This window comes from Lepus europaeus, chromosome 11 (assembly GCF_033115175.1).
Source record: "Lepus europaeus isolate LE1 chromosome 11, mLepTim1.pri, whole genome shotgun sequence".
Lineage (NCBI taxonomy): Eukaryota > Metazoa > Chordata > Mammalia > Lagomorpha > Leporidae > Lepus > Lepus europaeus.
The window spans coordinates 85,473,604-85,497,635 of record NC_084837.1 but is presented as its reverse complement, the minus strand read 5'-3'; the positions used below and the strand labels follow the sequence as shown (position 1 = coordinate 85,497,635).

Below are 24,032 nucleotides of genomic sequence, written 5' to 3'. Positions count from 1 at the left end.
GGGACAGAATCCGGCGCCCCGACCAGGACTAGAACCCGGTGTGCCGGCGCCGCAGGCTGAGGATTAGCCTATTGAGCTGGGGCACCGGCCAAAATTCACTTTTGAATAATCACTTTCATTGGTTAAAACTTTAAGGGTAGGGGCTGGCACTGTAACGCAGTAGGTTAATCCTCTGCCTGCGGCACCAGCCGGTTCTAGTCCTGGCTGCTCCTCTTCCAATCCAGCTCTCTGCTGTGGCCTGGAAAAGCAGTGGAGAATGGCCCAGGTTCTTGAGCCCCTGCACCTACGTGGGAGACCTGGAAGGGGCTCCTGGCTCCTAGCTTCAGATCGGCGCAGTTGTGGCTGTTGTGGCCATTAGGGGCGTGAGCCAGCAAATGGAAGACCTTTCTGTCTCTCCCTCTCATTGTCTGTAACTCTAGCAGTCAAATAAATAAATAAAATCTAAATAAAAGAAGAGTACAGCTTGCTGCTGAATTTAAAAAAAAAAAAAAACTTTAAGGGTAAAAATAATGACACAAAATTATATTAGGAAGTAATACGTGTAACTCCTAATGCAGAACACTTGATTAGTTTTCTATTTAATGACTGGAAATCTTTAATCTTCAGAAAGTATTAAATATCTGTTGAAACATGCCACCCATCTAGTGATTTATTAAATAACCACTCAAGATTTATTCAGTAAACATTCCAATTACTTTTATGCAATAAAAGTAAAAAGGAATTTTGCATGCTGGCTATATTTTGCTTTATATAGTTTTTTTTAGACCATAATTTATAGGATAACTTCATTTATGGCTAAAATCTAGAAAGAAAAACATTCTTAACTAAAATTCTCATTAGAGTTAAATGATTCAAACTATAAATAATATTAAGCTAAGCAGTATTATTTTTAAAACCTAAGTTTCTAAAAATTTTGTCTGTTCACAATTTTGTCTGTTCACACTATTATCTGCCCAAAACCTGTTTTAAAAAGTAAGTATTGTTAAAGAGCAGATTGCAAGAAGTGTTTTCCATGCTCTTATTTTAAAAAACAAGATTCTGATATACATAATGATTCTAAATCAAAATTCACAAATAGTGGCTGAAATCCTGTCAACTTTTAGCTCAATACAACATAAATCCAGTTATTCACATAAGCAATTCAAAATCAAAATTTATAATAGAAATGTCAATAAGTCATAACTACTACACATCACTACTAATGGATTCCACTACAACCAAGCACAGCAGGTATGTACATCTGATAGACTGCTTAGAAAATTAAAGCTTATCAGAGCTATAAATAAGGAATACATAAATATGAACATTACAATGGCAAAGCATTAGGATAGTTTAAAAAAGTGAATGAGATGAGATGTAAACACATATCATAGTTCTTTCTGTAAGCTACTTTCCATTGATTTATAAAGCCATGGTTTTATAATTCTTTAAAAAGGGAAATTTTCCTACACCATTGCATGCAATAATTTTGCTGTTCATTCTTGACTACAATGCAGTATTCAAATCTTCTTGCAGAGCTTGACATATCTCATCAGGATTTCTCCAGAAAGTCAGCTTGTCATATTTTCAGCAGTCTTAAGTGCTTCAGCAGCCTTGCAAAGCTCCTTATTAACTGATGATAAAGCTTATGGGTAATTCCTTGTTCACAAAGCCACACACAGACAGCGTTTCCATATCTAAGCCAGTATTCAAAATTCTTGAAATCTCAAGCAGAACGTCCATGGTCTCTCTCACTGCATTCAGATTCACCGCTGCGGCCACCCCTGCCACCCCAGTGCCACTGCTACTCGCCATGGCTGAGGCCGAGGGAGGCGGCTGGGGGCTGGCCTGGAACTGGAGCGCCTTCCTTTTTCATCCTAAGGAGTTTTAAGTATTTTGTCTTTTAGTCTTTATACTACAGGTTCTTAAAAAAGTGTGAAAAGACTTTTCAAAAATTGTTTTATATAGATGCTCTATCATTATGAAGATGTTGACATAAATGAAGGCAGGGTGAAGGATATACATGAACTTGGCACTAATTTTGTAACTCATTTGTAATTTTTAAATTAAAATTCTTAAAATGATTACAAAATCATGGATATGTCTTTCCCATGAGAGGTCACATTAGAGAATGTCTTTTCCCTAGCAAAGAAAATACAGCAGCATGTGTATTTTTTATGTTTATTTATGTATTTCACCTACTTGGAATGCAGAGCAATTGAAAGAGAGAGAGAGCGAGAGGGAGAAAGAAAAAGAGTGAGAGAGAGAGAGAGAAAGAATAAGAGTCTTCCATCTGTTGGTTCACTCTCAAATGCCTGCAACAGTTGGTACTGAGCCAGGCTGAAGCTAGAAGCCAGGAACTCTGGGTTTCCACGCGGGTGGCAGGGTCCAAGCACCTGAGCTTGGAATATCATCCGGAGGTGATTTAGAGTCCATCCAGGCAAAAAATTAGATATGATAGGATAGGACAGATGTTTTTAAGAGTGGATAGAGGGATTATTCCTTGTCGAATGTCCACACCCAGTGTTTAGTTTTTGGTAGGAATCACGTTAGCAATGTAATCAGTCTTTGTATCAGAAATATAGCCAATAAGGGGTTGAAATTTTGAATATTCCTTTTTTTTTTTTCTTTTGACAGGCAGAGTTAGTGAGAGAGAGAGAGACAGAGAGAAAGGTCTTCCTTTTTCCGTTGGTTCAGCCCCCAAGTGACCGCTACGGCCGGCACGCTGCAGCTGGTGCTGCGCTGATCCAAAGCCAGGAGCCACATGCTTCCTCCTGATCTCTTATGTGGGTGCAGGGCCCAAGGACCTGTGCCATCCTCCACTGCACTCCCGGGCCACAGCAGAGAGCTGAAATGGAAGAGGAGCAACCAGGACAGAATCTGGCACTCCGACCAGGACTAGAACCCGGGGTGCCAACGCTGCAGGCGGAGGATTAGCCTAGTGAGCCACGGTGCCGGATGAATATTCCATCCTTAGGCATTTGCAGGAGCTGGTCTCTGTGATGTTTTCATAGTTTAAGGCCCCAAAGAAGTGTCCTAAATCTGCAGCACTCCTGGAGTTTTGAGCTTTCGTTCATTGAGCCTATTATCTGCCTTAGTTGAGCACAGCTGATGTGGGATTGAAATAGCTTATAGAAAACACCAGGTTTTGGGAAAGCAGTAGAAGATGGCCCAAAGCCTTGGACCCCTGCACCCACATGGGAGACCCGGAAGAAGTTCCTGGCTCTGGGCTTCGGATCAGCTCAGCTCCGGCCATTGTGGCCATCTGGGGAATGAGCCAATGGATGGAAATCCTCTGTGTGTGTGTAACTGTGACTTTCAAGTAAAATAAATAAATCTTAAAAAAAAAAAAAAGAAGCAGCAGCAGCAGCAGCAGCCAGGTTTTAGCTTACAGTCAGGTTCGAGTTTACAGTATATCAGTTCACGATTCCAAAAAGCCAGAAACTTTGGGGGCAACAGGAAAGCCTAGATGTGGTTGGACCAGATAGGTGTTTTAAGTCCAGGTGTCAAATGAGGCTTCCATATACTCTTTTTACTTGTCAGTCATAGAGTCCAAATTGACCCCCTCAAAAACATGCACTTCAGGTTGGGCAATCATCAGCCTCGGGGCACCTGATTTTATAAGAATTCATTGGCAACTAAAGACTGCGCTTTGAAGCTCTAGAAGCTCATCTTTATATATCTCCATTTGGAGTTTGCCTCTTTTTTTATTTTATCTCCCTTTTGCCAAAGACTCCAATGTGCAAAGAAAATCAGTTCCAGATCTTTGTGTTGTTTCCAGTGCTCTCAGAGCTTGGATTCCAGTCTACTCACTCTTGGTAAAAGGCAAGGAAGTTGTACCCCACTAACATGTTTATCCTTTGCAGCTTTCCCTGATCAGGATGTTCCTTTATCATTTATAAAGTTCCCAAAATGCAACATTTGCACCAGTTTTTATCATATATCTAGATGCAGGTACCACAAAACAGATTTTTTAAACATTTCTTTTCTCTGACCTCAGATTTTTAATTTCCTCAACTTCCTAGTAGTAAATTTAGCATTTATAGGGTTACTTGGGGGTTGGGGGAGAGAAAGCAGTTCCTGTAGTGAGAGGCAGTAGCTGGACTGAAGAAAACAGCTGGAGTGACTCTTTTCCTTTTTTCTCTCCTCTGTTTAAAGCTTTGCTCCAGCCCTGGGAACTGAACCTGCCAGTTGGAGGAAAGAGGAACACACACTTTTAGTGTTTTTTAGTCTACCCAAAGCTCATTCTCACAGATTTTTTAACCCTCTCCCTTCCCACTAGAGGAGAAAACAAGTACAAACTAATTTTTACTCTTGGGCTCATCCATATCCTGTCTGTGGAAATGTTTTGGTCCTTTCTCTGAGAGAGTGACACAAATTTTTCCTGAGCTCCTCTGTTTTCCCAATGTTAGCTGTAAAGCCAAAAGCAGCCAAAGGATCTAGCAAGCCAGCTGTCCTGTGATCGGATCCATCATTTTAAAATTCCATAGGCAACTTTTACCTTTCACCTTGTGTTTCATACCATCTGTAGCTCTGTAGCCACCTGAGCATGGGACTTCTGTCTTTGCTGTACTCTTCTCTTCCACCCCCCAGCCCCCTAAATAATATTGTAACTGTATTTTAATGCACCAGAGTTATTCTCGTGAATCTCATTGTTGCCACCACTGTGTCAGGAGCATCCAAGAGCATCCTTGTATTCAGAGATTTACAGAAGGACTGAGGACTCAGCATATAGTTGTACTTATGGCTGAAATTTATTGAAAGGATATAGTAAGGGTATGTAGCCAGATAATGAGGCAGAGACCCAGATGAAGTATGGAAGAATCCTGTATAGGCTTCCTTATTTTCTCTCCCTCCCATCAGCATAGTCTTTCCCTAGCAACAAAAATACAGCAAGTAACGTGTGTGTGATATTTCTAGGGAAGTCATTGGAAATTCAGGGCTAGAAGTTTTTACTGGGGGCTGGTTGAGTGGGCACTTTCTACCCCAAATGAACCAACATTTCAGACTTTCACAGAAGAGAGGCAGGTATTCAGGATAAACCACTTTTTTTTATTCAAACATTCTAGGCCAGTGAACCACCTTCATGAAATAGGAGAAGTTTTATATTAGTGCAGGAAACTGTTTGCCAGTCAAGATCCCAGATACTAGTAAAAGGCTATTGTTGCAAACAGGCCTTTTTTTAAATTTTTATTTTATTTAAGGTATGCAAATTTCATGTATTTCATATATACAGATTTAGGAACCTAGTACTACTTCCTACCGTACCCTCCCTCCTGCCCACAGTCCCATCTTTCTTCCTCCTCCTTCTCCTATTCCCATTCTTATTTTTTTTTTAATTTTGCTTCTTCTTCTTCTTCTTCTTCTTCTTTTTTTTTTTTTTTTGACAGTGAGAGAGAGAGAGAGAGAGAGAGGTCTTCCTTTTCCATTGGCTCACTCCCCATATGGCCGCTATGGCCATTGTGCTGCACCATCCAAAGCCAGGAGCCAGGTACTTCCTCCCAGTCTCCCATGTGGGTGCAGGGCCCAAGCACTTGGGCCGTCCTCCACTGCATTCCTGGGCCATAGCAGAGAGCTGGACTGGAAGAGGAGCAACCGGGACAGAACTAGCACCCCAACCACAACTGAAACCCGGGGTGCCAGCGCCACAGGCAGGGGATTAGCAAAGTAAGCCGCGGCACTGGCCTCCCATTCTTAATTTTTACTAAGAACTATTTTCAGGCCGGCGCCGTGGCTCAACAGGCTAATCCTCCGCCTTGCGGCGCCGGCACACCGGGTTCTAGTCCCGGTCGGGGCACCGATCCTGTCCCGGTTGCCCCTCTTCCAGGCCAGCTCTCTGCTGTGGCCAGGGAGTGCAGTGGAGGATGGCCCAAGTGTTTGGGCTCTGCACCCCATGGGAGACCAGGATAAGCACCTGGCTCCTGCCATCGGAACAGTGCGGTGCGCCGGCCGCAGCGAGCTACCGCGGCGGCCATTGGAGGGTGAACCAACGGCAAAGGAAGACCTTTCTCTCTGTCTCTCTCTCTCTCTCACTGTCCACTCTGCCTGTCAAAAAATAAAAAAAAAAATAAAATAAAAAAAATAAAAAAAATAAAAAAAAAAAGAACTATTTTCAGGTTATTTTATACTCACATGATTAACCATACACTAAGTAAACAGTTCAACAAATAATTTGAAGAAAAAACACTTCCTAAACAGTAGAGAAAAGGGCTGTAAAGAATCATCAAATCTCAAAACACAAGCAGACTTTTTTTTTTTTTTTAAGATTTATTTATTTGAAAGGCAGAGTTACACAGAGGCAGAGGCAGAAAGAGAGATCTTCCTTCTACTGGTTCACTCCCCAAATGGCAACTGCCAGAGCTGGGCTGATCCAAAGCCAGGAGCCAAGAGCCTCGAGCCTCCTTCAGGTCTCCAATGTGGGTGAAGGGGCCCAAAGACCTGGGCCATCCTACACTGCTTTCCTAGGCATATCAGCAGGGAGCTGGGTAAGAAGTGGAGCAGCCAGGACTTGAACTGATGCTCATATGGGATGCTGGCACTGGAGCTGGCACCTTTACCTGCTATGCCACAGTGCCGGCCCCAAGCAGACTGTTTTTAAAATGGCAATCTCAGTATTGTAATCTTAACTGTGCTGAATGGAAGAGAGTAATTAGCAAATCAGTATGTAAAAAATTGAAGCTCTCCATTAATGATTTTCTAGATTAAACATACTTCCTCAGCTTTATAATTAAGTTGTAGGTTAAAATTGCTTCTATAAATGGTATAGATACTCAAAGGTTATTCTAAATCTTTATAAACTGATGAAATTGTTTCATTTTTGTGTGATTGTCACTTAGGCTGAAAAGAAACTTAACATGTTCCCATAAATGCATAAATATTATTTATAAACATATTCCCCAGTATTGGTTAATATAGTTGATAATGTATAAACAGGCTTTTAAAGTATTAATGACCATTACTACTTTTATTTCAGTTTTACATTGTGAAGGAAAACAGAGGTAATGAAGGCACGTGTGTTGGAGTTTCTCGCTGGCCAGTACATGACTTTAACCACCGCACTACCTCAGATATGTGGCTTTATAGGGCCTACAGTGGTAACCTCTATCACAACGGAGAACAGACTCTGACCTTGTCCAGCTTTACCCAAGGAGATTTCATCACCTGTGTGTTAGACATGGAAGCCAGGACCATTTCCTTTGGGAAAAATGGAGAGGTACTGAAATCCATTCACAAGTATTTCATGTTTTTTGTTTTTTGGTTTTTTTGTTTTTTTTTTTTTACATTCAAACCAGTTTTTCAAGTGCTGATTATTTATAGATTATCCATGCTCCTCTCCTTTTCTTTAATATTTTCTGCTTTTTATTATATTGTCAGCACCAAACAACAGGAAGATAGTAAAATCCCAGTTAAGATTTTTCAAATGGGTGAACAAATTGGGGTCATTTATTCCCTTGCAGTTTCCTGGGTTGTTAGCAAGATTGATTAAGATTTGGCTCTGTTAACTTTTCTTCTTTGTGTTATGTGCTTTGAATTTTAATGTGGCTAGATATTATCAATTTTTAAAAAAATTATTTCTTTTTTCTTTTCCTCACCTCTGTCATACTTTAGGAGCCCAAGTTAGCTTTTGAAGATGTAGATGCAGCAGAGTTGTACCCATGCGTAATGTTCTATAGCAGTAATCCAGGTGAAAAGGTAATGCAACTTTAAACCTTTATGCTTGAGCATGAAGGATATTTGTTATTTTTATTAATATTGTTATCAGATACAGCTAATAAGTACAGTAAGCTTTCTCAATCACTAAAAATATCTTACTTGAATCTTTTTTTTTTTTTTGTAGAAGGCTAGATATTTTTAGAAATCACCTTTTCTCTGAATTAAGACATTGTTTGGTATTCTGACAGTTTGAATATAGTGAGCCAACTTTCAAATGTGCAATTACAGAAATTATAGAAAGTAGTTGGGATAATCTGGTTTACTGGCAATTATGGACTTGAGAGAAATCTAGAAATAATTTAGAATGACATTAGTTGAGTACTGGAAGTTCCAGATAATGATAGGGAGAGTTCACAGTCTTTGTGGATGGTGTAAATAGGAACCTCATAAGAACAATATTAAATGAATCTCAGTGAAACCTTTGGTTTTTTATCTAAAACCCAGAGACAAACTTCTTTGTGGTCTGTCTGTGCTTATGGGTGGATTTTTTTATTACCACATCCTTTTTCGTGAGGATGTAGGATAACTTAGGTCTGACTTTAAAATTTCTAGTGACTTTGCTGGAAGGGATTGAGGTTATAGCATGGACACTTTTTCTATAATGTAAGTGCTGAAGTGAGGCTAGCCATTCATGAGGGAGGAGAACTGGTTCTTGACCAGCTGGGCAGTAAAAACTGAACTAGAGATGAAATAAACAGACTCCACAGTGCCTGATACCATACTTTTTCCTGATGATATTCTTGCTGCCCCAAATAGCTTTTGGCTATCCTAGTTAAAATGATGGCATGGTGCTTCCCAACATCTGTGAGCTGTGAAGAAACTATGAATTTCTTCAGATTTAGACTATGTAGCATTATTTACAGCACGTCTGGCACCGTACCAATAAGCACTTTATGTGCAGAGTTTAATTTAATTTTTAGCTGTAGGAGACAGGTTAAAATTTGTTTACATTTTTTCAGATGAGAACACTACTAAGATTTAGAGAGATTAAATAATTTTCCAAGGTTATGCAGAGTTAAAATTTGAACCCAAAGGCCAGCACTGTGGCATAACAGGTGAAGCCACTACAAGTGGCTTCAGGTTTGAGTCCCAGCTGCTGCACTTCCAATCCAGCTCCCTGCTGGTGTACTTGGGAAAGCATCAGAAAAATGGCCTGAGAGCCTGGGCCCCTGCACCCACGTGGGAAACCCAGAGGAGGCTCCTGGCTCCTGGCTTCAGATCAGCCTGACTTTGCCCATTGTGCCATTTGTGGGGTGAACCAGCAGATGGAAGATGGATCTCTCTCTCTCTCTCTCTCTCTCTCTCTCTGCAACTTTGTCTTTCAAATAAATAAATAAATCTTAAACTAAAAAAAGATTTGAATCCAAGTCTTGCTGCTCTCTTAACTCCCATGTTTTATTTGCAATGTTTGTACAGATTGGGAATATCCCAGTTGTCTGGATCTGTGATTTAATACCTTTGTGCTCTTTGAACAATGTAAGATGGTCCCACAACTTATTATTCTGAAGTCTTGAGGATGGAAACAAGGCATTTTTTAGATGAAATTCAGTCAGGCCACATACACCTTGGTCTTTGTCCACTTTTAAAAAAATTTTTCCATTTACTTGAAAGTCAGAATTGCTGAGGGCTATCTTCCATCCACTAGTCCACTTCCCAAATGGCCACAATGGCCAGGGTTGGGTTGGGCCAGGCCAAAGCCAGAAGCTTCATCTGGTCTCCCACATGGGTGCAAGGGCTCGAGGACTTGGGCCATCTTCTGCTGCCTTCACAGACACATTAGCAGGGAACTGGACTGGAAGTGGAGCAGCCTGGACTCAACTGGGTGCCCACACAGGATACCGGCACTGCAGACGGCAGCCCATCCCACTATGCCACAGCACCAGCTCCCTTTGTCTATCTTTTAAGTGGTTCTTACATGGTCTCCAGGAGGTTTAAATAACAGGGCAGCTTATTCTATCAGACCATAATAAGTCATAACTTCAATAGGTCTGTAACATTTCCTGACTCCTTGCTAGCAGGCCAGTTGTTATAGTATACATGTATTATAAGGCCAACACAAGTTCAATATGGGATTCCATATATTTGAATTTATAATAACTAAATAAGGAGAATTATTGCTAGTACACATTTCCCACACTGTTTTCCTGTGTCTAGGTGAAAATTTGTGATATGCAGATGCGCGGTACGCCACGAGACTTACTTCCAGGCGATCCTATTTGTAGTCCGGTAGCAACAGTGCTGGCTGAGGCCACTATTCAGCTCATCCGCATCCTTCACCGAACGGACCGTTGGACTTACTGCATTAACAAGAAAATGATGGAAAGGCTGCACAAAATTAAAATGTGTATTAAAGAGTCAGGTCAGAAGCTGAAGAAAAGCCGCTCAGTTCAGAGCCGAGAAGAAAATGAAATGAGAGAAGAAAGGGAGAGCAAAGAGGAAGAGAAAGGCAAACACAATAGGCACGGCCTTGCTGACCTCTCAGAGCCACAGCTGAGGACCCTTTGCTTAGAGGTGTGGCCTGTTCTGGCCGTGATCGGAGGAGTTGATGCTGGTCTCAGAGTTGGAGGCCGTTGTGTTCACAAGCAGACTGGGCGCCATGCCACACTGCTGGGAGTGGTCAAAGAGGGCAGCACATCTGCCAAGGTCCAATGGGATGAAGCAGAAATTACCATCAGGTATGATCTGTCGAGTTACATTTTTAGCAAATGATGAAATGGGCCATTGTCTGTGGACAGTGAGTAATTATATATTTTAAGTGAGCTTCCAGTTCACTTTCTTAAATTCTTTTTCATAGAGCTGGGTATTGATTTCATAAAGGAATATTTCTTGAACCTCTGTCCCTTGAAATATTAGTGGTTTGTAGAATATATAGTTTTTAAATTTATTTTGTTTGCAGAAGAAATGGCAAGCTCACTAGTTTAGGTTTAACTGGGCTCCTTCTCTATATTTTTCATTTGGCTTTCTGCTTTCTGATCATTTCCATTACACAGTGAGAAAGTAAAAAGCCAACCAGTTGATTTGTTTACATTTTGTGTTAGGAGAGTTCGGACTATATGATGGGAATGTGTGAATGACTAAAATTAGGTTTTGAATTATCTGTTGTTTTAAGTATTCTTGCTTTGCATTTTTTAAAGCACATAATTCTGTCCTGTCAATGTGCAATATTTGGAATAAATATAAAAATTACATTATTATTTGACACAAGCTAGATATTTAAAAGAATTTAGATGTTTCTGCAATTTAGATAGGATTTGTGTTAAGAATTTTAAATGTTTGAAAAGTTATATCTAATATATCCATTCATTAGGGGATTCATTTGTTTAATGCTGCTATGTAATTGTATCATTTGAAAATACAGTGGTACTTCAACAAGTTCACAGAAAATAGCATCGAAAGATATGCTTATTTTGGTGCAAAAAAAGTTTTAAATTTATGTATAGTTTTTAAATAATTCACATCTCCTATGAGGTTTTTGGAGAGTCTTCACATGAAATCATTGCTTTTATGTTATTCATTATATTGCCTAATGTGACTCCCATAATGTTATATGTTAATATAACTCTAAAACAGTGGTTCTTAGTGTTTTTTGGGAAGTATTACTGTCTTAAAATTCAGTGAATGTGATGAACTTTCTCATATGTGAAAAATACACATATGTAATGTTTACATATGATTTGAGGAGCTAATGAACTTCATCTTCCTCTGATTCCACAAGTAAGAAAGCAGTGACAATGTCTGTCTTCTCTTTTGTTCTTTGCCTTATTTCAGAAAGGACTTATCATGCCTTGATAAGATGCAAACTTAGTTTAAAATTAAAAATAATGAGGCAAAGTCAAAATAAGATTAGGAAGATTAAGATAAGATCAAGATTTAGGTTGATATGACTAAACTTTGTGTAAGTACTTACTACAGCTTTCTGTACATTTTGTGTGATTATTGTTAAACTTTAGGAAATTGTTGTCAGATATCAAGAAATATATATTTATATTTATGGTTAAATTATAATTTAGAAACATCAATTGAAGACTAAAAAGTAAATTTTTAATGAATCAAAGTCTTCTCTGAAATAGGCTATAAATGGCCATTACCTACCTAATAACCTAGATTTATTTTACAAATTTCGCAACTAGCTTAAACCTCCTGGTTTGCAAGTAGATTTACGTAGCCACACCATTTATGAGGTGCATCAGTGTCTGCCTTTGCCCTATGATGGCAAGGTTGAGTTTTTGCAGTAGAGCCCATCTGCCCTGCAAGGTCTAAAATATTTCACCTGTGGCCCCTTATAGAACATTTGCCAGCTCCTAGCTTATGTTATGTAGTAGTGAATATCCTCATTTGAAAACCATGTACATCTCATTGCTTTGGCATTTAGCATCACACCTCTTCATTTTCTCATAATAGATTCATTTATCTCTCTGTTTGCAATGACATTTCTAGTTTGTGTAAGTTATTCTCTGTATTGTATACATGATACATCTTATTTTGTCTACATTATTTTCTGTACCTTCCTCCTGTCTTTCCCTCACTTGCTTCTTCCTGTGTCATTCTGATCTTTATTAAAGCTTCCCAACTTTTTGGTCGCCTAGTGATACTCCATTGTATAATCTGGAGCCCTGTGAACCACTGCCGTTTGATGTGGCCCGATTCCGAGGCCTAACAGCATCCGTGCTGCTGGACCTAACGTATCTGACTGGCATTCACGAAGACATGGGGAAACAGAGCACCAAGCGGCATGAAAAGAAACACCGTCACGAGTCTGAGGAGAAAGGGGACACTGAGCAGAAACCCGAGAGTGAATCTGCCTTAGACGCGCGAACAGGCTTGACATCTGACGACGTCAAAAGTCAGGGCACCACAAGCTCCAAATCAGAGAGTGAAATAGCTTCATTTTCTTTAGATCCGACGCTGCCAGGTGTGGAATCCCAACATCAGATAACAGAAGGAAAAAGAAAAAATCATGAACATATATCCAAAAACCATGACATAGCCCAGTCAGAAATCAGAGCAGTCCAGCTGTCCTATCTCTACCTCGGTGCTATGAAATCGCTGAGTGCTCTTCTTGGCTGTAGTAAATATGCTGAGCTATTGCTGATACCAAAAGTTCTGGCTGAAAACGGCCACAACTCGGACTGTGCGAGTTCTCCAGTTGTTCACGAGGATGTGGAGATGCGTGCAGCCCTGCAGTTCTTGATGCGACACATGGTGAAGCGAGCAGTCATGCGGTCGCCCATAAAGAGAGCGTTGGGATTAGCTGATCTGGAACGTGCTCAAGCCATGATCTATAAATTAGTCATCCATGGGCTTTTGGAAGACCAGTTTGGGGGCAAAATTAAGCAAGGTATGTTTAACTGGGGTGTGTGTGTGTGTGTGTGTGTATGCTATTTAAATTACTTATATTCAAAAGTATCAGATGTTATATATTCTGTATATGATTTGTAAAATTTATTTTTGGCCAAAGCATTCTTCATATTGTTTTTCCTTTGGAAGGTTAAACAGTTCTTTCTGTTTTGTTTTTATAAATTTTTTTTTTTTGCAAATTATTCCATCTTTGCATTGTCAAGTGTGTGTGTGTATTTTAAAAAGATTTGTTTGTTTATTTGAAAGGCAGACAGAAAGGGAGGGGAAGAGAGAGAGAGATCTTCCATTCGCTGGTTTATACCCCAGATGCCTGCAATGGCTAAGCCTGGGCCAGGCCAAAACCAGGAGTCTAGAACTCCATCCCAGTCTCCCCTTGAGTAGTAGGGACCCAAGCACTTGGACAGACTTCCACTGCTTTCCCATTACCAGGGATCTGGATTGGAAATGGAATAGCCAGGACTCCAACTAGATGCCAAGGTCACAAGTGGTATCTTAAAACACTGTCATGACACCAGCACCTGAAACAGTTCTTTTTGTTACTTTTATGTTAACAATAATTATCTATCTATAATTTCCTGGTTTTTAAAATTTATTTGACAGGTAGAGTTATAAACAGTGAGGGGGAGAGACAGAGAGAAAGGTCTTCCTTCCGTTGGTTTACCCCCCAAATGGCCACTATGTCTGGCGCTGCGCTGATCCGAAGCCAGGAGCCAGGTGCTTCCTCCTGGTCTCCCATGTGGGTGTAGGGGCCCAAGCACTTGGGCCATCCTCCACTGCCTTCCCGGGCCACAGCAACACAGAGGAGCAACCGGGACAGAATCTGGTGCCCCAACCGGGACTAGAACCCTGGGGTGCCAGCGCCGCAGGTGGAGGATTAGCCAAGTGAGCTGCAGCGCCGGCCTCTTCTATAACTCTAACTTTCAAATCAATAAATATCTCTTAAAAAAAAATGATCATCTCAGCGTGGTGTGCCGGCCGCAGCGTGCCGGCCGTGGCGGCCATTGGAGGGTGAACCAACGGCAGAGGAAGACCTTTCTCTCTGTCTCTCTCTCTCACTGTCCACTCTGCCTGTCAAAAATTAAAAAAATTTTAAAAATAAAGTGATCATCATGATCATTGTTAAAGTTTGTAAAAGTGAAACTTAACTCATGCCACAAAAGTACCAAAGTTTATTGGTTTGATTCAAAATATGTAATATTCTGAAAGCTTCTCAGAGACATTTTAAAGTCTCCTACTTCCGTGGTCTGTGTATTTTATGTAAGGAAAATTTTTTTAAGATTTATTCATTTGTTTGAAAGGAAGAGTTACAGAGAGGCAGAGTTACAGAGAGTTACAAAGAGGCAGAGAGAGATAGAGAGAGAGAATCTTCTATCCACTGGTTCACTCCCCAAATGGCTGCAACAGCTGGGGCTGGGCCAGGCTGAAGCCAGGATCCCAAGCACTGGAAACATCCTCTGCTGTTTTCCTAGGCCATAAGCAGGGAGCTGGATCAGAAATGGAATAGCAAGAACTAGGACTGCGCCCATATGGGATGCCATTGCTGCAGGTAGCAGCTTAACCCACTATGCCACAGTACTAGTCCCCGAGACTTTTTTCTTTAAAGGAAGCAAACTCTTCTCTAAAAGCAGAAATGAGTAGTTACAAAGGGTTGTAAAAGGAGTTTCTGTAGAGACCAGGGTACTGAATATAATGATATAAAATATACACATATAAGTTTTTAGGGTAAATCTTTCCTAGAAATTGATACTTGTGAAATATATTGAGAGACCTTTAAAATTAAAAGTTTTACATTTCCACTGTCACTTTGAAAAGCTAAATTTTTACTTGTTTCTTGACTTTCACCTTGATCTACAGAGATTGATCAACAAGCTGAAGAAAGTGACCACGCCCAGCAGGCGCAGACACCAGTCACCACCAGCCCCTCGGCCTCGAGCACCACGTCCTTCATGAGCAGCTCCCTGGAGGACACGACAACTGCCACCACCCCAGTCACTGACACAGAGACGGTGCCTGCCTCTGAGTCCCCAGGAGTGATGCCGCTTAGCCTGCTCAGGTAGGGAAGCTGACCTCTACTGTCTGCCCCACTGATGCTTCCTGTTCCGAGGACATGGTTGTCCTTTTAGGAGTAGTATGCCAATTGAATCGTAGCGTTCCAGAGCTAGGAGAAAACCTGAGATCAGATAGTCAGACTCATTAGGCTGAAGTTGGAAATGTCCTTCAGAAGTTTTAGAACTTCCCCGAAGTCCCAGCACTTGTTAGTGACAGCCCCTGGAGCTAATTGTCCATGCTGCCATCCAGCAAGTGCTCTCACACTCCATCCCCCAGGGGCCACATTGCTTTGAGGGGAGGGGAGGAGATAGACTTTTGGATACTTTTTTTTCTCTACAGTATATGCTTCTAATTTGAATTTGAGAATATGCAGAAAAAGCTCATCTCCATGAGAATGATTTTCTTAGGCGATTTCCCTTTTAGGCATAATTCTTACTGTCATTCTTACTATAAGATCAAACAACTTTTTAAAAAAATATTTATTTATTTGGAAGGCAGAGTTATAGAGAGACAAGGCAGAAAGAGAAAGAGAAAGAGATTGATCTTCCATCTACTCCCCAAATGGCCATACCAGCCAAAACTGAGCCAGGCCAAAGCCAGGAGCTTCATCTGGATCTCCCACGTGGGTGCAGAGGCTGAAGCACTTGGGCATTCTTTCCCTGCTTTCCCAGGCACATCAGCAGGGAGCTGGATCAGAAGTGCAGTAGCTGGAACACAAAGTGGCACCATAATGGGCTGGTGTTGCAAGGGGCTGTTTTACCCACTATACCACAGCACCAGCCCCTCAAACAACTTTTCAATTCAAAGAGCATGTCTTAAGATGCTTCTTTGGGGCCTGCATTGTGGCGTAATGGGTTAAGCCACAGCCTGCAATGCCAGCATCCCATAGGGACACCAGTTGTGGTCCAGCTCTCTGCTAATTCACCTAGGAAAGCAGCAGAAGATGACCCAAGTGCTTGGGCTCCAATCCTATGCGGGAGACCCAGATGAAGCTCCTGCCAGAAATATATGTAAATGAGTATTTTGAGAGAAGACCTTTAGAGAGAAACTGCTGTGTGAGCTTTCTTATATAGCTTAAGTGAATTAGAAGTCTACCTCTCACTTTCTTATTTCTTTTCCCACTTGCCTTAGTTGACAGGTTGCTGTTTTTCCTTTTATGTAGACCAGCATCTTACTGGAAGAGGGGAGTTGTTCTTGTAGTGACTCTCAATGTTTGGAGTGTGTAAGAACCACCTGAGACTTTGTAAAGCTCTGGGGCTATAGCTCCCAGGAAGTCTGATTCATTAGGTTTAGTGGGGCCCATAGTTTGTTTGCTTTTAATTCATTTTCCTTAGTGAATCTCATGCAGAGGTCTTCAGCTCACACTTTGAGAAGTACTGTTACGGTCTTGTGCAGAAGGAACAGTAGTCTGCGTAACTATGGTTATCTTTCTCCATGCATCTCCTGCTTCTTCACTGTTTTACTTGAGCAATGGTTCCAGGAAGTACTTGTGTTCAAAAAAGGAGGACGAAAGAAATGATAGACAATTGTAATATGTGTTTTAACCACTGTGGCAATTATGGAATCCAAGGCATCTGTAGAGCCTCCATGACTCCTTGTCACGTTTGAAGCTGTGACTGGTGTGGGCATGAGATCTGCAGTAGAATCGTGCCCCATTGCTCCTGCAGGCATTTCACCAGGCCTTTTGACTCCTTTCTTTTCTTTCTTTTTTTCTCATTGTCTGAAACTCCTTTCTTCTCAGTCTTCATTTCCCTGCTATTGGTTGGGACTTGATTAGAGCTATGGTTGTCTCTGCCTGGGTAAGCATCAGTTAAAGGAAGAAAAATCAGGGAACTACAGCTCCCCGTGCATGTACCATTGATCAGTTATTTGACTAGGCAAACAGAGCCTTTTTTGATGCTTAGGAAGTTCCTCCTCCTCTTGGATAACTCTAAAGAGCAGTCAGTGGGTATTTCTTGGACTTTATTGTCTCATCCCTATCCTTTCTCAGCTCCAGAGAGGCTGCCTCCTCTGTACCTTCCCCACTCTGTTCAATTGGCATAGCCTCCATATTCTGTTTTTCAGTTGTGCTGGGTGACTATGACAATTATTTTTTTCTTTCCATAACTTGTCCATAAGCTATTATTTTAAGTCCATGTGAATAGTTTCATGGTTAGCAAGTCAACTTATTATTTTTTGTAAAGATTTATTTATTCAAATTTAGAGTTAGAGAGAGGGAGATGAGAGAGAGAGAATCTTCTATCCACTGGTTCACTCCCCAAATGGCTGCAACAGTTGGGGCTGGGCCAGGCTGAAGCTGGAAGCCTAGAACTCCATCCAGGTCTCCCACTTGGGTGCATAGGCCCAAGCACTTGGACTATTATTCGCTGCTTTCGCAGGCACATTAGCAGGGAACTGGATCAGAAGTGGAGCAGCCAGGATCTGAACTGGCACGCATATGGAATACTGGCATTGCAGGCAGTGGCTTTACTCAGTATTACACAGTGCTGGCCTCAAGTAAACTTATGTTTAAAGTAATTATAACTTATCTGTCTTCCTTAGTCTGTAACTATTTTATGCATATTAAAATACAATTACTATTTTGGTATTATAGTAGAAGAAGAGCTCCAGGAAGGCAGGCATTTTTCATCTATTTTGTTAGCTTCTATATTTCTCCCACCTGCTGTGTTGTGTACATTTTGTTCAACAAATAAATGATAAAGTTTTATTACTTTTATGGTCAAAGTACTGTATGATTGTTAACACTGAGGAGTCTCTTCATATCCATTAAATCATAGCTAACTTGTGTAATCTTCCAAGTTGTGTATTTTTCTATAAGAAGGTTGTGATGTGTATATTATTTTCCTAACTGGATTTTTATGCTAACCACTGTTATTTTCTTAAAGGCAAATGTTCTCTAGTTACCCAACTACCACTGTACTTCCCACACGTCGTGCACAGACTCCTCCAATATCATCGTTACCAACCTCTCCTTCTGATGAAGTAGGAAGGAGGCAAAGTTTAACTTCTCCTGATTCGCAGTCAGCAAGGCCAGCTAACCGCACAGGTGCGTGTGCTGTCATGCACTATGATACCCAAACCTCTTGACATTTCAGATGTGTGGGACTTTATTTCATGGGCATTTTGTTTTGTCTTCAGTGAAGGTAAAGAAGTGATTTATATACTGGGGAACTGCCCCATCAAACTGAACTGTCTATTCCATTTTTTTTATTTGACAGATAGAGTTAGACAGTGAGAGAGAGAGAGAGAGAGACAGAAAGATCTTCCTTCCGTTGGTTCACCCCCCAAATGGCTGCGACGGCCGGAGCTACACCGATCCAGAGCCAGGAGCCAGATGCTTGCTCCTGGTCTCCCATGAGGGTGCAGGGGCCCAAGCACTTGGGCCAACCTCCACTGCCCTCCCAGGCCACAGCAGAGAGCTGGACTGGAAGAGGAGCAACTGGGACTAGAACCCGGTGCCCATATGGGATGCCGGTGCCACAGGTGGAGGGTTAGCTAAGTGAGCCACGGTGCCGGCCCCCATTTTGAAGCTATAGATTGAATTGTGGCTATTTGGAAAAGAAAGTACTATACATCAGTTTATCAGCTCTTTCTTCATTCCTAATATAGTCATTTTTAGTGCTATAACTTTCCCTCTATATTCTTGTGGTAGCTTCAACCTACACATTTTGAAATGCTGTGTTTTCATTTTCATTCAGTGAAAAGTTCTAATTAACCTTTGGTGTTTTCTTTGGCCTTTGGGTTATTTGGGAAGTATATTACTAATTTTCAATATTTGAGGTTTTTCTAGGTATCTTTCTGCTACTGATTTTTACTTCTGTTAGAAAACATTGCATAATTTCAGTTCTTTTAAATTTTTATTGTAACTTGTTTTGTAGTTCATTGTATGGTCTATTTTGGTAAATATAACAAGTATACTTGGGAAGAATGTGTATTGTACTGTTGTTGAGTGGAGAGTTCTATAAATGGTTCATGAAGTCAAATTGGTTAATAGTATTCTCCAAGTCTTTTTTAACCTTACTGATTGTTTTTGTCCAATTGTTCTATCAGTTATTGAGCAAGTGATAGTGAAATTTCAGATAGTGACTGGAATTGTCATTTCCCTTTTCATTTCTCAGTTTGAGTTTAATATATTTTAAAGGTCTGTCATAAACATTTATGATTCATATGTCTTTAATGAATTGACTTCTTTTATCATGAAATGACTCTATCCATGATAATATTCTTTGCCTTGAAATCTACTTTCTCTTTAAAAAAAGTATTGTTAAACTGGTATATCTTCTCCCATTATTTTACCTTTAGCGCATGTTATCTTTATGTTTAATGTTTTTTTTCATTTTTATTTTTTATTTTGGACAGGCAGAGTGGACAGTGAGAGAGAGAGAGACAGAGAGAAAGGTCTTCCTTTTGCCGTTGGTTCACCCTCCAATGGCCACCGCGGCCGGCGCGCTGCAGCCGGCGCATCGCGCTGATCCGATGGTAGGAGCCAGGTTCTTATCCTGGTCTCCCATGGGGTGCAGGGCCCAAGTACTTGGGCCATCCTCCACTGCACTCCCTGGCCACAGCAGAGAGCTGGCCTGGAAGAGGGGCAGCCAGGACAGAATCCAGTGCCCCGACCAGGACTAGAACCCGGTGTGCCGGCGCCGCTAGGTGGACTATTAGCCTATTGAGCCACGGTGCCGGCCTAATGTTTTGTAAAGACAGCCCTTGGTTGGATCTTGCTTAATTGTGTCTGATGTTCCCTGCCTTTTAATTGCTATGTTCCGACCATTCACATTAAATGTATATGTTAGTGTGATTGAATTTAAATTCACCATCTTTCTGTTTTGTCCCATATGTTCCTTGTTCTACTTTTCTTCCTTTTCTACTTTGTTTGAATTAAATGAGTATTCTTTATTAATCTGTATTATCTCCTTTGTTGGCTTATCAGCTCTATTTTGTATTTTTAGATTGCTTTCAGGTTTATGGTACACATCTTTAGTTATAACAGTCTGCCTTCAAGTGATATTGTAATGTTTTGTATATAGTAAAAAATTCCTATAGCAAGGTGCTTTTATGTCTCCTTGCTCAGCATTCACACTTTTTATTGTCATACATTTAATTCTACATATACTAAGAAACCCATAATGAATAGTTATTCATTTTGTAGAGTTTTTATTCAGTAATTTTTTCTTCTGCAGTGTCTAACCTGCTGTTTATCTTATCCTATTACTTTTCCATTCAGACTCTGTAGTTTTTCATCCCCAAAAGCTTGATTTGCATCTTTTTTTTCTTTCCATCTTCCATGTCTGTTTAACATGCTCAATCTTTCCTCTGCCTTACTGAATATATGGAATAACAGTTGATTCTCACTGTTAACAACTGGTATGTTCTAAGAAGGCACTGTGTACACAGAAATAGAAAATACTGAACCATTGCTTTTAGGGGAAATACAAGGTCAGGTTTCTGGTCACATTTTCATCAACTGGTCAATATATAACCTTGTTGTGTTTTTTTTGTTTGTTTGTTTGTTTGTTTTTTTAAGATTTATTTATTTACTTGAGAGGCAAAGTTACAGAGAGAGGGAGAGACAGAGATCTTTCATCAAATTGGCTCACTCTCCATATGGTTGCAATGGCCGGAAGTGGGCCAGTCCAAAGCCAGAAGCCAGGAGCTTCCTCCAGGTTTCCCACACAGATACAGGGACCCAAGCACTTGGGCTGTCCCTCACTGCTTTTTCAGGCCATCAGCAGGGAACTGGATTGGAAGTGGAACAGCTAGGACTTGAACTGGCATCCATAAGGGGTGTCAGCACTACAAGCAGATGTGTAACCTATGCCACAGTGCCAACCCCTGTATAACCTTGTTTTATGTGACTTTCTGTTTAGATACAATATTTAATGTACGTTTAATATACTATATTTAGTAATTAACACAGAACTCGTGACCAACATTATAATAACTCATGCCTGGCATGTGTTGTCTTTATAAGGCACATTACAGCTTTCTTGTGCTTGGAAACATGAGACAATATGTTAGCACTGTGCTCGGGGGTCATTTTAAACAGTGAAATTGCCAAGAAAAAGCACAGAAACACAATAAATGCAGTAAGTGGTCCATGGAGCAGTGCTTGTTTATAGTATGAAAGCTCAAACGGGACAGAGCATCACTTTGACTTCAGCTAGGAACATGTGTCTTGGGAGACTCAAATTTTTTGCCACCTTATGCATGTATACAAATGACCACAAAAGCACAAATAAGTTATATTTATAAATAAATTTTGTTTAGTAGGCAGATTTAAAAATATGGGATCTGTGAATAATGAGTATCAACTGCATTTATAATACCTGTTTTAGAGTCTTTGCTGTATCATCTGTCTCATTTCTAGATCTTTTTCTGTTGATTCATTTTTCTCTTCATTTTTCTGGTTCTTTGTATCCTTGGTAATTTTTTATTGGATACCAGACGTTGTGAATTTTAGCTGGATGGAATATTTTCTTTTCTTCTTGACATTGTGTGGAATGGACCTTTGGAGATTGGGCTGGGAGCTCTTTCTGCCTGGGTTGTTCATTGCCACTGCTCTTTGACTCCTGTAGCTTCATGATGTCTGGCAATTCTGGAGGGCTGGAGAAGGACTCAGTGTGCAAGGCCTCAAAGACATCATCTGCCTGGAGGTCAGCCCTGCTGTGGCCAGGGCCTATGGCTGTGTGGTTTGGCTGGTGGAACTACACTTCAGCTTGTTGCCATCACTTAGGAGCTAATCATCTCTATACAGCTGCTGCTTGTCGAGGAACTGTTTGTGAATACCCTCAGTGATGCACTTCAGTTTGAACACAGTGCTTGACTTCTTGGTCTCTCTGAAGATGGTGTGGTCTCATAGCACCAGATTATGAAAACACATCCCATCCAGTCCACCATCTCCTGCCTGGCCCCTCTATTTTTTTTTAAATACTTTAATTTTTTTCTGGGATGCAGTTAAATTACTTGGAAATGCTTTGATCCTTTCAAGCCTTGCCTTTAAACTTTGTTAAGTGGAACTGGAATAGCCTTATGTCTTGGCTAATTTCTGCCCACTACCTACTACTAGTATTCTATCAGTGTCTAATACATTACATGGGCTTTTTACTACAGCTTATGGTAATACAAAATCTTCCCAACCCTGTGTTAAGCTGGGATTGTTCTGCTTGCTCTTTCTGAGTGGTTCTTTCCCTAGACTTGGCTATCTGCTGTATCAGCTGAAGAAACGAGAGGTAGAAGGGAACCTCTTGCACATTTCTAGAGCTGTCTTTCTGTGCAGCTCTCTCCTTCTCATATAGCTTCTCCTTTCTACTATTCTGCCCTGGTATTCTAGATACCTTGACCTCCCTGAATTAAAAACTGTGTCTCCTCAACTCAGAAAGGCCACTGAGTTTAGTCTGTGTTCATCCTTCTTGTACTGCAGCGGTAAGCTGAGGCCAGGTGTATTGCTCACCTCATTTGTTTCCCTCATTCAAGGATTACTTTCCTACACTGCCTGCTGTCTAATGTCTGTAGATGACTGTTTCATGTGTGAAATATTTTGTTTGGTTTCCTAAAGTTGGAGGATAAGTTCAATCTCTGTTATTTCCTCATGGCCAGAAGCAGAGGTCTCTCAGTCATTATCAGAGGTGCTGTCACCGTAGCAATACTGATTTTTTTTTTTGAGCAAAAATGAAAGTCATAGAGTCCCTCCCTCCCTCACTCCCTTATTTCACCATTAAGTAGGGCCAAGCTAGGTAGGCATTCATGCCAGCAGGATTTGTGAGGTGGGTGGTATGATGGCCTAGAGTGGGGCTAACAAGCCAGATTAGGGTGAGTGAGCTCCTTGTGTGCAGGGGAGTGACCTGGCTTTAGAGTGTTGGAGACTGAGTGGGATGAGAAAATGTTCAGCATCAGGCATCAGAGCCAAGCAGAGTGCGGAGGGTATCCAGTAACATTTTCTAATGAAAGGGCCTGGGAGTGCTCATTCTTCAATAGCACCAAGGACACCTGGTGCCACAATCTTGTCTTCTAAATGCTGTTCTCTGTTAAAAGGGACCCAGATCTCCTGGGGAAAATGGCTGATTTCAGGGATGAGTATGAGATGAGCCTGAAATAACTTGTGCCAGAAACTAATAAGGTGCTCAGAGATTGATGGGCACATGCCTAAGGGATGTGTAGAAACTAGAGAGGTTTCTAGTGGCCAAATCTAAGGTTTGTGGCATAAAAATAGATAATGATAGTCATAGTAACATACAATAACCCATGAATCCAGTAAGAATCTGTAAGTCCATACTGATGGAGAAAGAAGATGCTTTGCCTTAGAATGGAATACAACTAATGACTCTGAAAGAAATGATAGTATTAGAAAACCATCATTTATGACCATAATAATAATTCAGCCAATAAATATAAATGTATGTTAGTAAACATTTGTTGAAGAATGGGATATTTACATTTTATTTTAGTGCCTCCACACAGATAATTATAAAGGTGGTTTAGGGGTCAGATAGAAGAGTAACTTTACAGTAGAGAAAGGTGGCAGATCTGACCTAACTCGGTCAGTGAAGATTGCCTGTAATGAGACAAATTGAAATTGTATATCATCTAGTAGAATGCAATGAGAACATAACATCACTTTGTAGTACTCCTGCCAAAATGCATAGCCTAAATCTGATACTGAGGAAACATCAGAAAAACCCAATTGGGAAACATTTTATAAACTAACCATCCTATACTTTTGACTTAAAAGACTTGACAACTAAATAAGATGCAGAGATGATCCTGGATGGGGTGCTTTGCTGTAAAGAATATTATTGGGACATTTGGTAAAACCAAGGTGGGATCTCCGTTGGATGATAACTGTCAGTTTCCCAACTTTGATGATCGTGTTGTGGTTGTACAGGAGGATGTCCTTGTTTGTAGGAGTTGTACACTAACAAGTTCAGGGGAGAAGA

At 40.8% G+C, this 24,032-nt stretch overlaps 2 protein-coding genes across 8 annotated transcripts in view; one reads left to right on the top strand and one right to left on the bottom strand.

Annotated features, from left to right (window-relative positions):
* Positions 1–24,032, top strand: part of HERC1 (HECT and RLD domain containing E3 ubiquitin protein ligase family member 1) — a 228,114-nt gene that overhangs the window by 144,151 nt on the left and 59,931 nt on the right. For 6 of the 7 annotated variants that reach the window (XM_062206099.1, XM_062206101.1, XM_062206100.1 and 3 more), the window contains exons 35-40: positions 6,953–7,192; positions 7,588–7,671; positions 9,847–10,367; positions 12,255–13,030; positions 14,905–15,103; positions 17,985–18,145. In XM_062206099.1, the coding sequence (XP_062062083.1) occupies positions 6,953–7,192; positions 7,588–7,671; positions 9,847–10,367; positions 12,255–13,030; positions 14,905–15,103; positions 17,985–18,145 (1,981 nt within the window). The remainder of the gene's footprint in view (positions 1–6,952; positions 7,193–7,587; positions 7,672–9,846; positions 10,368–12,254; positions 13,031–14,904; positions 15,104–17,984; positions 18,146–24,032) is intronic. The other variant, XM_062206102.1, reaches the window with a different exon arrangement.
* Positions 1,551–1,794, bottom strand: LOC133769588 (mitotic-spindle organizing protein 1-like). The gene is given in 3 exon segments (XM_062204795.1): positions 1,551–1,633; positions 1,636–1,653; positions 1,656–1,794. Coding segments are annotated over 3 exon segments (240 nt in total).